The sequence below is a fragment of the Macaca thibetana genome, chromosome 5, assembly GCF_024542745.1.
Source record: "Macaca thibetana thibetana isolate TM-01 chromosome 5, ASM2454274v1, whole genome shotgun sequence".
Lineage (NCBI taxonomy): Eukaryota > Metazoa > Chordata > Mammalia > Primates > Cercopithecidae > Macaca > Macaca thibetana.
Genome location: NC_065582.1, coordinates 138573759 through 138588304, shown reverse-complemented (window position 1 = coordinate 138588304; position 14546 = coordinate 138573759). Strand labels below are relative to the sequence as shown.

General features: G+C 35.2%; 1 protein-coding gene across 2 annotated transcripts in view; it reads right to left on the bottom strand.

Moving 5' to 3' along the window:
• Positions 1-14546, bottom strand: part of NFXL1 (nuclear transcription factor, X-box binding like 1) — a 72832-nt gene that overhangs the window by 42031 nt on the left and 16255 nt on the right. For both annotated transcript variants that reach the window (XM_050791601.1, XM_050791600.1), the window contains exons 10-15: positions 13235-13359; positions 10849-10971; positions 7314-7404; positions 2479-2599; positions 2093-2252; positions 978-1069 (exon numbers count right to left, since the gene is read on the bottom strand). In XM_050791601.1, the coding sequence (XP_050647558.1) occupies positions 978-1069; positions 2093-2252; positions 2479-2599; positions 7314-7404; positions 10849-10971; positions 13235-13359 (712 nt within the window). The remainder of the gene's footprint in view (positions 1-977; positions 1070-2092; positions 2253-2478; positions 2600-7313; positions 7405-10848; positions 10972-13234; positions 13360-14546) is intronic.

Sequence of the window (14546 nt, the reverse complement as noted above, 5' to 3'; positions counted from 1 at the left end):
AAATTTTAGGCCGCTAATAATTCTAACTTAGTAAGAGATATTAGCAACAACTTGGTTCCTCATGATTATAACTTAAGTCTTCAGTAAAAGAGTAGCCTCAAATAACTGAATACCTACATGAAAAACCTCTCTGCTAACTACACAGCCCTCCTCCATTAAATCTACAGACTAAAATTACCCTATTTGTGCATATATCTCCTAATAACACTTTGCCTCCCAACTTGACTGTGTGATCAATATACAAAAATATACATGCTATTTCAACTGGGAGGAATGTTGTGCAAATGAAAGCTTTTACAATTAAAAAACAAAAACAACCCTCTCTTTAAAAGACCAATACACAAGAAATACCAATGTTTAATTTGGCACCTCAGTTGCAAACAACAGCCCCTTTTCTAATTTTATGTTGCCTCTCAGCATTCTGCACTTCTTTTTTCCCTATACTCCATAACCTCTGCTGGAAGTATAAAAAATTCCAGGATTCCCTATTACTGTAGGTTCAGCTCTTTATAGCTCAGTCCTAGTCATTCACTGGCCCATACAGGAAACTACTTCCTCTCATTTCCAAGGCTTCCTTTAAATATTCCCCAAGTTTGCCTTATGTAAAACCTGGCTTTCTTCTGTCTTCAGGGAGCTTCCACTCTAGTATGGGAATCATCAGCAAAACTAACAAATGATGTTCCTTGGATTGGTTTTTGTAACTGCATGCACAAGTTGCTATGGAAAGCTAAGAAGGACTTCAAACTCCAACTGGGGGTAAAGACTCAAAAAAAGATATCTATAGGAGGTTTATAAGCAAGTACGACAAACATGTTTGAAAAGAATGAAGCTTAAGACAGACAGACAGACTAGTTTATAGGTTAGGCCTGAAATAATAATGAACTGAACTAAGAAAAAAGGGAGACTGACTTCAGATACCCTTTAAGCTATGTCAAAAAAAAATTTTTTTTTCTTTTAATTGAAATTCTAATACTTACATAGGAATAGGAACTTGACATGGAGGACAAGGTAACGCAGTCTGAATAAATGCTGGCTCAGAAGGCTGTTCCCAAGGGCCTGTAGGCTGGTGCTACAAATAAAATACATAAGAATTTTAAGTCAGAGGGATTAAACCATATGGCCATTTTAAGAATCTAAGAAAATAGTTCCATGTATCCTCTGCTCAAGCAGGTTGAAATTCTTTCAAATAATCAATAAATTGTGCTTACTGAAATATTCCATTTTATCTGTATTAAATTGTCCCCCTCCACATACATTTGATATTAATAACTGAGACAGAATCCAGTTTATAAATGGTAGAAAAAAGGCAGTGTAGCCTCCTTTACTTCCAATAAGGAAATGAGAAAAACATCTACCAATTGAATATAACCTCCATTATTTTACTCACTGTTATTCCTCAGCACCTAAAAAAATGCTTGATACTTAGTTAGGGCTCAATATTCATGAGGATGAGCTGGGCATGGTGCCTCACGCCTGTAATTCCAGCACTTTGGGAGGCCGAGGCGGGCAGATCACTTGAGGTCAGGAGATCGAGACCAGCCTGATCAAAAAGGTGAAACCCCATCTCTACTAAAAATACAAAAATTAGCTGGGCATGGTAGCAGGCGCCTATAATCCCAGCTACTCAGAGGCTGAGGCATGAGAATCGCTGAACCCGGGAGGTGGAGGCTGCAGTGACTGAGATCACACCACTGCACTCCAGCCTGGGCAACAGAGTGAGACTCTGTCTCAAAAAATAAATAAATAAATATTAAATAAAATATTAAAAAGTGAACAAATCTTTAAAATAAGGTTATAGGAGATATCTATAACCCTAAACCACAATATATGAAGGAGGACTGCCAAATTCATCTATATCATGATCATAATGTAACTATCACACTGTATTTGCAAACAGTTTATTGGTCTCACTCCTTTTCTACACTGTGAGTTGCTTAAAACAAAAAAATCAAGTCTTGATTACCTTGTACGCTGCTCCAAGCACAGTGCTTCCCAATAAGCGCTTAATCATTGCTTGCTGAAAAACTAAGTAAAAGCAAGAAAGTACAACCCACAGCAATGCACTATTTCTTTAATAGCATTATTCCCTTACCCTGCCAGTCTGCTTTATTAATGCTTGATCATGACACGGAGCAGGACACAAATGACCACATTTCTCCAAAACTTTTTGGCAAGGTTGATGACATGGTGGACAAGAGCCAAAGTGACAGCGATGTTTTTCTTGACTTGTATGATGACAAGTTGGTGGTCGACTAAATCATGAAGTACAATTTTCAAAAATTACTTTTAATCATTGAATAATTACATCTAAAGGACAATTATCTATTTATATATCTTCTGATTCCATATAGAATGAGTATACTGTGAATATTAGTATTTTAAAACACTAAAGCAAAATTAAATTAAAATATTAAAAGCCAATATGAATTTAAATTGGTACAACATCAGATAGAAGCTTGTACAAAGCTTCAAACTCACCTGCATTGCTCCCTGCACTTGGGTGGTCTTGTGGTACGTTCTCGGCCACAGGGCACTGTCACCTTTGTATTGCCACAATTACACTTCACATCTACGGTTTCTGGGCAGGGATAGCAACTGCCTGAAAAAAAAAATACTGACAATTAAAAAGTTTCCTTAACTACCCAAATGCCTATCAATGGCAAAATACATAAATTTAGTAAATTCACACAATGGGATACTCTACAACCAGAATGAAGAAACTACAACAACGTGAATGAATCTTACCATAAAACATTGATTCAGACACAAAGAGTACATAGTGCATGATTCCATTTATATAAAGTAAACAAGAAAAACTAATCCATACTGTTCAAAATCAGAGTAATGGTTATGAAGGATCCAAGTAGGGTGTTGAAAATTCTGGTAATGTTCTGTTTAATTATGTAAGTTTTGGTTACCTGGCTATGTTCAGTTCGTAAAAATTCAACAAGCTGTATACTTTTGACTTGTAACATTTTTCTCTTCTTTTTTTGTAACAGGGTCTCACCCTGTTGCTCAAGCTGAGTGCTGTCGCATGATCATGGCTCACTGCAGCCTCAACTTTCTGGGCTCAAGCAATTCTCCCACCTCAGCCTCCCAAGTAGCAGGGACTACAGACACACACCACCATGCCCAGTTAATTTCTGATTATTTATAGAGATGGGAGGGTCTCACTATGTTGCCCAGGCTGGTCTTGAACTCCTGGACTCAAGCAATCTTCCCACCTCAGCTTCCCAAATGGTGGGATTACAGGCGTGAGCCACTGCACCCAGCCCCTGATTTATAACACTTTTCTCTCTGTACCCACCAGTATCTCAATAAAGTTTTAGACATTTCTCTAAAATTTGCTAAAACTTCTGTTCTACACAACAAATTTAACATATTATTCATTCAAAACTAAAACAAGCAAAAATGGATTTAAGTCTTTGGAAAATTTAACACTAACAATAATATCGTTGGCCTATTTTCATACATCTATCCAAGTACACAATTTTTAGACGAATTCCCAGTAACTTCTCTCTCATGACCTGATATTGGTTAGTAGCAAGTACAGTCCATTTTCCATTAACTGTACTTTGTGAAAGACTAAGTACTAAGGCACCATTTTAGGCTATAATCCCAAATATATCTCTTCTAAACATAAAAAAAAAAAAAATGTTATTTTGGTTTCAGCTTTTTACGCTCTTTTATTATGGGTTGGCAGAAATATAAAAAAACAAAATCAAAGAAATCTTTAAAGCAGGTTATAAAGTTCTCTCCAAGAGATTCTGTTATTATCTTAAGAGCTTTCTTCCACTCCAATTTTCTCCGTAAGGAACTCTATCAGAAATGAAATAATGAAGGAAGAAGAGTTTTCAACAAAGAAATGAATATCTTAAAGAGACTGTTGCTTAGGTGTCAGGACCAAGCAAAACATGGACCGGGAGTTAACCTGATAAAAAAAGATTAAAGATGGACAATATCCTGGCTTAAGTGCCTCTAGAAGTTCAAAATGGTTCCCTAAAACAAATACAAATTAAGAATTATAATTCAAATAATGAACATAGAAAAAGAGAAAATTAGAGGTAAAACATCGTAGGGTCAAACATAACATTTATTATACAAAATACCCAATGTGTTTTACATATATATTCTTGATGTTAATGCAAGTCAATTATCCTAACCCACATAATCAAGTTTTATTTTTATTTTACCCAAAGAATGACTACAAGTTGTATTTTTAAAGTTGATAGTAATATTTAAGTCAGCTCTCATTCAGCATATTATATCAGTTTCTATACTTAACAATGACAATTTTTCATTCATCTTCAGCAGAGGAACTTAAACATAACCTTTTTGCTATTCTAAACAACAGTATCACGTTTTTTAAAATTAAATTTTGAGAATAAGGGATAATTTCTCTAAACAGTCTCCCTACTGACCAACAGAATTCGTTATATATACCTATAAAGCATAACATATTTTAATTAAAATAGCTTCCATGATAATACTTTCAAAATGAAAAAGTAGTATACGGAGACTATAACTACACTGTCCAATACCAGTTAACAGCCAAAATAGGTATGATTCGGGTAGTTCTAAAACTATAAACACAGATGATCCAGAACTTAAAAAAAAAAAAAACTATAAATCGGTCGGGGGCTGCGGCTCATGCCTGTAATCCCAGCACGTTGGGAGGCTGAGGCAGACAGATTACGAGATCAGGAGATCGAAACATCCTAGCCAACATGGTGAAATCCCGGCTCTACTAAAAATACAAAAATTAGCTGGACGTGGTGGCGTATGCCTGTGATCCCAGCTGCTCGGGAGGCTGAGGCAGGAGAATCACTTGAACGGGCGAGTCAGGGGTTGCAGAGAGGGGATCACACCACTGCACTCCAGCCTGGTGACAGAGAGAGACTCCATCTCAAAAAAAAAAAAAAAAAAAAGAAAAGAAAACTATAAATCAAATTTTCATATACCCGCAACACAAGCATACAGTTAGTACATTCCCCCTATAAATTACTGTATAATTCTGCTTACGAAGGATTCTAGAATGATGGAAAAATAGTATGATACTATGATTCCACATTCTTTTAAAACTGTAGATGAAACAAATGTTGAGAGTTGCACAACAGCATCTTCCATATACTTTCCATCAGGGAAAATTTTGTTGTGACTAATAAGCTTTTTTAAGGGTTAATAAAAATCTAAAAAAACAACAACAATGACAAAAAAAAAACACCACTCTACCAAAAAATATCAAAACTTGAATCTGATCAAACCTCTAGATCCAATTAACAGGTTACAGAAAATACAGAAGACAGAGGAATATGTTAAATAATACCACAGAGATGCAATCTGCAAAACCCAGGCTCTGAGAAACTAAATAAAGCAACCTAGTTTCTTCAACAGATAAGTCACAAGGGAAAAAAGGAGATAGAGGATGGAAATTATAAATTAAAAGACTTTTGAAACAAAACCAATTACAATGTCAATTTTATTAGGTTTTAGAGTCCATAAACTGACGTAAAAAGTGAAGTTACTTATGAGACAACAAGAAGTTTGAACACCAGATATTTGCTGATATGAAGAAATATGTTAACTATGTTTAGGTTAAGAATCCATCTTTTAGAGATTAATACTGAAATATTTGTGGGCTTTGCTTCACAAAAATATGAGAGAAGGAAATGCTTCCAACACTTCTCCAGTAAGTATGATATTTATATTTGCTCTAAACTTTGCAGATACTCTTTATCAGGTTAAGGATATGTCTATTTCCAATTAAATTTTTATCTTATATAAATGTTGGATTTATCAACCATTTTTAGATGTTTATCAAGATGATCTCATTCCTCCTTTGATCTTGCAATGTGGTAAATAACAAAATAGTAGATTTACTACTGTTAAACCAGTTACATTACAGAGATGTAGTTTGCAAAAATCTGCAAAAACTCAATGGGTCAGTGATGTAATGACTATAAAAGAAAATAAAATCTTTCTAGTGTTGGTGAGAATATACCTGAAAAACTGTTTCTAAACTTCACTGACAAATCAAAGAACACCTACAGAAAATGTCTACAGGGTAATAGAATCTGACACTTTTCCTAACGGGGAAGGAATGTAATATAATGGAAATATCATAAACACTGGGTTCACATCCTGACTCTGTGACTAGTTCTATTCACCTTGGGCCAAGAGTCTCCTGGCCTGTTCCACATATAAAATAACAATAGTTCCATATATGATGCAGGATTTCTGAAAGGATTGGGAGATCAACCAAGAAACAGTTTAGTAGTTTGTTCTAGGTATTAAACTACTAACTGGCAGAGTCTAGGCTTAAATCCAGGATTTCTTACTCCAAGTTCATGATCTTTCTAATACTCTATACCATATCTCAGTAGATTCCATTTCATATCAACATAATCCAAATGAGTGAAGTTAACTCAGTTTTCAATGTCTAGTAATAACTTAGAACGTAATTCTCAAAGTATACTCCAGGAACCCTAGCGGTTCTTGAGACCCTTTCAGGAGGTCTGCAAGGTCTTACATGCATAGAGTTTTCCAGAAGCTAGTGACAAGTGATATCCACAGCAGATTGAATGTAGAATGAATATATGTGAATCCAGCTATTTTCTGTTAAGCTAGACATTAAAGACATTTGTAGGAATGTAAAATTTTCTACTTTTTTCAGATAATAGTTATTTTTCATAAAAGTACATTACTTGTATTAAGATATAATGGGATTAATATTGCTATTTTTTAAAAAAATAAATATTATTACATTTTATTTTAATTTCAAATACAATAAATGTCAATGAATAAAACTCACATTTGTAACAAAAGGCCTTTGGGGACCAAAGAGTGTAAAGGGGTCATGAGATCAAAATGTTTAAAAATCACCAGCTTAGGACATATCTAATCCTTCACTAGATTTAACTCCAAATAAGTACATAAAATTCAGAATAAATAAGGTGTTCAAAACGCTAAGAATACCTTCATTGATTAAAAAATTGTGTGGGGAAAGTTAGGAAGTAGGAAAACAACATAGTGTTATAGAAAGGACAATACTTTTATATACAGAAATCCTGGGTTCAAATGTACTAGACATTTCCCTGAGTAAGTCACTGAACCCTCTTAAGTTTCAACCTCTTTGCCTATAAAATAGGGACACTGGCAAACTGTCTTACCTTATTCTCAAGGTTAAGAGAGTCAAGTGAGCTACACGATGACTATAAAACACTATCTCAATACATTATATTGAATATTGACAATAAAAAAAAAAACCACTACATCAATACAAACATAAAATCATAGCTATTGTTAAAGTTTACCTCTGTGACAGACAGATGGACACTTATGATTTCTACATCCTAAAGTCCGTCCACAGTTTTGATCACAAGGTGGACAGTTTCCAGGGCAACACTGAAGAGAAAGCAACATATAAAGAACAGGTAATTCAAAAACCCATTAATAATAGGCATGTCATTACTAGTTACAGAACTTATAGAAAGAAAAGATATACTTTTCACTAAAAGAAGTGTTCAAGAATATCAACATTCTTCTGGTAAGTAAGCATACTTCACTAAGAACTTATGATGACCTAATTTAACAAATCAAGCTAAATTTTCTTGACCTTCAGTTAATCATTCTATGATTCAAAACATTTCCATCAGATAATTTCATTCCTTTATCTATGCAGAGACTAACAATATTAACCAAAGGAATGTCAATACAGGAAAACAATTAGTCTGGCTTTTTAAAAAATTTAATTAAAATCAAGTCAATGTACAGATTCATTTGGCAGTTATTTATTTTCTTTTTCTTTTTTCTTGAGACAGGGTCTGGCTCTGTTGCCCAGGTTAGAGTGTAATGGCACAGTCCTGACTGACTGCAACCTCCACCTCCCAGGCTCAAGCCATCCTCACACCTCAGCCTCCTGAGTACCTAGTTCCACATGCTCTCCCCAACACACCTGGGTAGTTTTTGTATTTTTGGTAGAGAAGGAGTTTTGCCATGTTGCCCAGGCTGCTCTCAAACTCCTGAGCTCAAGTGACCTGCCCGCCTTGGCCTCCCAAAGTACTGGGATTATAGGCATAAGCCACTGTTCCTGGCTTCGTTTGACAGTTATTTTCAAACCATAGAATAAGAGACTAAAGAAGAGAAGCAGAGATAGGCTACTTGCATCCAGCTTTCTTTGTCACTTCCCTGGTTTCACAGACACTTCCATGTGTGAGAAATATAGCTAGCTATGACCTGTCCTAATTTTTCAATCATGGACACCAGTCAACTACTTCAAGTCTATATTGCCATCTTAACTCTTTCCTTAACTTCTTACTTACCTAACTTTGGAAAGGAAATACAGAATACAATTGTCTTAAAGAAACTTAGGGTTGTATAGTTGCAGTATATAAAAATAGCTAAAAACAAAATATACATTATTAAAAAGCAATTAAGTCAATATAGTTTATTCTAAAAAATTAGCCAGGCATGGTGGTACATGCCTGTAGTCCCAGCTACTCACGGAGGCTGAGGCAGGAGAATTGCTTGAACATGGGAGGCGGAGGTTGCAGTGAGCCAAGATCACACCACTGCACTCCAGCCTGGACGACAGAGCAAGACTCCGTCTCAAAAAAAAAAAAAAAAAGGCAATACAGTGTATTCAATTAGACAAATGTTTATTGAGTAATACTATGTGCCTATCTTATCACTTTGCCGGTGGGGGAAAAGGTTATGTGGTCCATGACTTGAATAAGCCAATAGACACCTCTGTTTCAAGTTACGATGGAGTAACAACTACCAGATTTACACTCCTGTCTCAGACAACCAGCAAACCAGATAAAAGATATGAAGCTACAGTTTTCAGACATTAGATAATGAGGCAGCACAGATGGCAGTCCCTAACAGAAGGGAAACAAAGTAGGTAAGGCCTGCAGTGCCATCAGCTTACACATGAAGACTTCTGGCTATAGCACAAGGAAGAAGATCATAAGCAGAATCTGGCTGTCTTACAAAGTTGAGTAGACAACATTCGTAATTCAGAGAGGCCAGTGTGGCTAGAATTTGTGGAGAGAAGGCAGCAGCACAGAAAAAGCTCTGAAGAACTCCAGAAAGAACTCCTTGGGTCTTTGGCTGAGTACTGGTCTGTATTGTGTGAGAGGAAACAACCCAAAAGCTGAACCACTGGAAAGAGAAGGCAGAATAATTTCAAGAGATCACACAAGGCTGGGAAAAACTCTGTGTTCCTTACAGCCAGAGTGGAAGGATCTTCTAATACCTGGGCATCAAGTAGAGTACTTAGAATACTTATTGCCTCAGTAATGGGGCCAAATTAGCCCTAAACAAAAGAGTGCTCTGGTCACACTTAAAAATATCAAGCCTCTGAAAGAACAAAGAATTTTTGAGTAACTTAACTTTGTCCCAGAATAAGGCTTAAAAATATTTAAAGAAATACAAATAAACAAACAAAAAGAACCAGCACCCAAAATGTAAAGTTCATGTCTAGAAACAATCAAAAATCATCTAGCAGACAAAGAAGCAGGAAAATACAATCCCAAAAAAGCAGAAAAATCAATAAACAGAAACAGACTCAGAAATGAAAGATGACAGAATTAGTACACAAGGATATTAAAGCAGACATTACAAATATAACCTATCTAACATTCAAGTAGATAGAGGAAGCATGAACATGCTAAGGAGAAACACGGAAGATATAAAAAAGACCCAAATCCAACTTCTAGAGATGAAAATACACTTCTCAGATGAAAAACACAGGATGGGATAAAAAGCAGATTAGACAATGCAGAAGAAAATTAGCGATGTTGAAGACAAAACTATATAAACTAAAACAGAAACAGACTGAAAAATAAACATTTTTTTTATTTTTGTGAACTTAGAAATTCAAGCAGCATATAATATACATGTCCTCAAAGTCTCAGAAGGTGATGGGTATGGGAAAACAGAAAAAAAAAATCTGAAGAAATAAAGACCAAAAATTTCACAAATATAATAAAAACTATAAATCTACAGATCTAAGCAGCTCAATGAAAACTAAGTTAAGAAACATAAAGAACACTACACCAAGGAACACCAGAAACAAACTGCTGAAAACGTGATAAAGAGAAAGATCTTAATAACCAGCCAGAAAAAAAGAGAAACAATCAGTACCGAGGAACAAATATAACAATCACAGCATACTACTTATTGGAAAAAATGCAAGCTAAAAGATAGTAGAGCAATACCTTCAAAGTATGGGGGTTAAAAACTGCCAAACTAGAGCTCTAAAGTAAAAATATTTTTCACAAAGACTAAAGAAAGTTATATTCAGACATACAAAGTTGAAAGAATTCATGGCCAGCACTATTAGAAATGTTAAAGGAAATCCTTCAGAATAGAAAAAAAATGAAATGTGATGGAAATGTGAATCTGTACAAAAAGATGAAAAGCACCAAAAGTATGATGATAAATATCAAAAATTACTTTTTCTTATTTTTTCAAGCTCTTTAAAAGATAACTGATTATTTAAAGCAAATGTAAAGACAATGTATTTGGGGTTTATAAAATACACAAATATAAAATATACGAAAATCATACATTTCAGTGATCAGAAACAGTCAGTGATCAGAAATATCAAGCTGAGAGGACAATGCACAGGACAAGAAACTTCTCATTTGAAAAAAATTGGTACAATTCCCACTAGTACAAAAATTATCTAGATTAAGGTTAATCTAGAATATTTATTAATATATTAAAACAAAGCATATGCCTGAACATTTGAGAAAGAGTTCAAGACAGCACTTATTGCGGGTCCAAAATGGAGAAATTCAATACAGTCTTTAAATCAGAGGTTTCCAAGGTTAATACACAAACCTTTCTTCTACATTGATGCTTCTGACAGTCACGCATCTTAACACACTTAGTTTCACACAGATAAGGTTTATGACAAGGCATTCGTTTCGTATGCTTTCCACAGCGACAATGCTTTTCCACTTCCTGGAAGAATAAAATAAATGCTATTAAAATTATTTTTGTTAATATTTTCTTCTCACATTGCACCTTTTACAATTATTAAAACATAAAGAACAAAAATTTTAACACTAAATTTGTATAACAAACTTTACCAAAAACCAATTTGAATTTCCTAAAACATTTACTTATATCTTACTTTGCTCTAAAAAGGACTTCATATAAATTTGTTATTAAATTTAGAAAACTGATATTAAATAGTTAAAAAAAAAAAAAAAAAACCCACATAAAAAAACCACTTCCATTTCATTACAACCATAACATCTGCAACTCTTGTCTCAGTAAAGCCAAAACAACTAAATTACCTAGTAAGCTAACTTGTGGACTTGGTACTCTGGTCAAAACCAAAATGACATATACAACTTTAAAGTCTCAAGTCTAGACCTCTACTGAAGTCTTGAACACTCGAAGTCATCCATGAGGGCTGGGATCAACTTCTTATGAACTCCAGTTAATGTTGATATTTTGACCTACTCTTGTTATAACGAATATTCTGAATGGCATCTAAAATGAGGAATCCTTTCCAGAAGGTTTTCAATTTACATCGCCAAGATTCATCAGAGGAATCACTATCTATGGCAGCTATAGCCTTAGGAAATGTATTTCTTAAAAAATAGAACTTGAAAGTCAAAATTATTCCTTGATCCATGGGCTGCAGAATGGATATTGTGTTAGCAGACATGGCATAAAAGCATTCATCTCTTTATACACCTCAATCGGAGCTCGTGGGTGACCAGGTGCATTGTCAATGAGCAGTAATATTTTGAAAAGAAAATTTCCTGGTCAGTCTCAAGAGTGGGCTTATAACCATGCCATAAAGCTGTGCTGTCAATAGATGTGCTGTCATCTAGGCTTTGTTGTTCCATTTACAGAGCATAAGCAGACTAGGTTCAGCAAAATTCATAAGACCCCTACAATTTTTGAAATAGTAAATGAGCATTGGCTTCAATTATGAGCTACACTAATGAGCTACATTATCAATTAATGAGCAATTAAGGAGCTACATTAGCCCTTAAGAAGAAAGTCAGCCTATTCTTTGATGCTTTGAAGCTTTAACTGTGAAAGTCCTATATGGTATCTTCTTCCAGTAGAAGGCTATTTCATCTCACTTGAAAATCTTTTCTTTAATGTAGCCACCTTCATCAATTACCTTAGCTAGATCATCTGGATAACCTGACAGCTTCTACATCAACACTTGCTGCTTCACCTTGCACCTTTATATTATGAACAGGGCTTCTTTCCTTAAACTTCATGAACCAACCTCTGCTAGTTTCAAACTTTTCTTGTGCACCTTCCTCACCTCTCTCAGCCTTCACAGAATTGAAGTTAGGGCCTTGCTTTGGAGTAGGCTTTGGCATAAGGTAATATTATAGTTCCTTTGATCTTCTTTGTAGACCTCTAAATCTTCCTCCTTATCATCAATAAGGCTGTTTCACTTTCTTATCATTCCTGTATTCACTGCAGTAGCAATTTCAATTTCCTTCAAGAACTTTTCCTTTGCATTCACAACATGGCTAATTGATGCAAGAGACCTTTCAGCCTATTTCAGCTTTCAACTTGCCTCCCTCACTAGCTTAACCATCTCTAGCTTTTGATTTAAATGAGAAATGTGCGACTCTTCCTTTCACTTGAACATTTACAAAAGCCACTGTAGGGTTATTAATTGGCCTAATTTCAATATTGTTGTCTCTCAGGGAATAGGAAGGCCCAAGGAGAGGGAAAGAGAATGGGGAACGACTGGTCAGTAGAGCAGTCAGAACACACACACAACATGTAACCATTAAATTCACTGTCTAATATGGGCATGGTTTGCAGCACCCCCAAACAATCACAATAGTAACATCAAAGATCACTGACCACAGGCTATCATATCAGATATAATGATAATGAAAAAGTCTGAAATAGTGCAAGAATTACCAAATATGACACAGAGACATGAGCACATACTGTTGGAAAAATGGAGCTGAAAGATTTGTTTTACAAAGGCTTACCATAAATCTTTAATTTATTAAAAACACAGTATTGGCAAGGCACAATAAAGTGAAATGCAATAAAACATGGTATGCCTGTACTCTCCTGCTTCTTACCCTAATATTAGGTCACTAAATTCATATAGATCATGACACAGATGTATATGAAAATAAGTAATAGAAAACAACCACAGGACAATCTCATTTGATATATTATGATAGGTAGTTCTTAAAAGTAATTATTACACAAGATGACTAACCTGTCTACATGTTTCACAGGGACCTCGGTGACAACGCTGTGAACATCTATGAATTCCACATTCAAGTACTTTGTCACAACTGTCTCCACAAGTTGGTACATCTTCTGTACAAGGCAAAGAAAATCCTAAAAACAGACAAAAAGTCAATGTTAATAATAAGATACATTATTATTAAACATCAGCAAAATGCTATGTTCTTCAGGCTCCCTAAGGAATGCTGGCACTTTCAGACTATAAATTTTTGTATCCACATAATCATTGGGAAAAATTAACTTTAATGAAAATAATCCCTAATATTTGTTAAGCTTATGGTTTTTAAAAAGAAATTTGACACGTTACCATCCTCAAGAAACACATTTTTAAGGGCTCTCTCCTTCAGAAATAGTTATCTAAAGAAATGAGTCAAGACTACATAAATCATTCATGAATTTTCCTAATTTAAAAATTTGTTTTAAAAAATTTGCTCTGAACTACCCCACAAAGGCAAAAAGAAAGATGTAGACTTTAAAACACTATAAAACTCAGGACAGGCGCAGTGGCTCACACTTATAATCCTAGCACTTTGGGAGGCCGAGACAGGAGGATTACTTGAGGCCAGGAGTTCGCGGCCAACCTGGGTAACATAGGAAGAGCCTATCTCTACAAAAATTTTTTAAAATGAGCCAGCCATGGTGGCAGGTGCCTGTATTCCCAGCTACTGAGAAGGCTGAGGCAGGAGGATCACTTGAGCCCAGGAGTCTGAGACTGCAGTGAGCTAGAATCACACCACTGCACTCCAGCCTGGGCAACAGAATGAAACCACCTCTCTTAAAAAACTGCAACAAGTACAAAATTATAAAACTCACCTTTAACATAAACATATTATGACAAGTATTAGAAGCATTCTTATACATATGATGCTGTTATTTGTGGGGAGTCAAAGAAGCTGACTCAAAGTGCTATCCTACTATGCCTTTACCTGAAAGCAGCCTAAAATAAACTCACCTATAGCCTATTACATAATAATGACAATAGCACAGCCTCTGCTATTATCAAACCCCACCAGAGTGGTACATTTGTTATAAATGATGTACTTACATTGACACATCATAATCACCCAAAGCTCATAGTTTATATAAGGGTTCACTCATGGTGTTGTATATTTTATAGGTTTGGACAAATGTATAACAACATATATTCACCATTACAGTATCACACGGAGGAGTTTCCCTACCCTGAAAATCTTCTATGTCTCTCCTATTCATCTCTCTCTCTCTCCCCAACCCCTGGAAGCCATTGTTCACCACAGTTTGGACCTTTCCAGAATGTCATA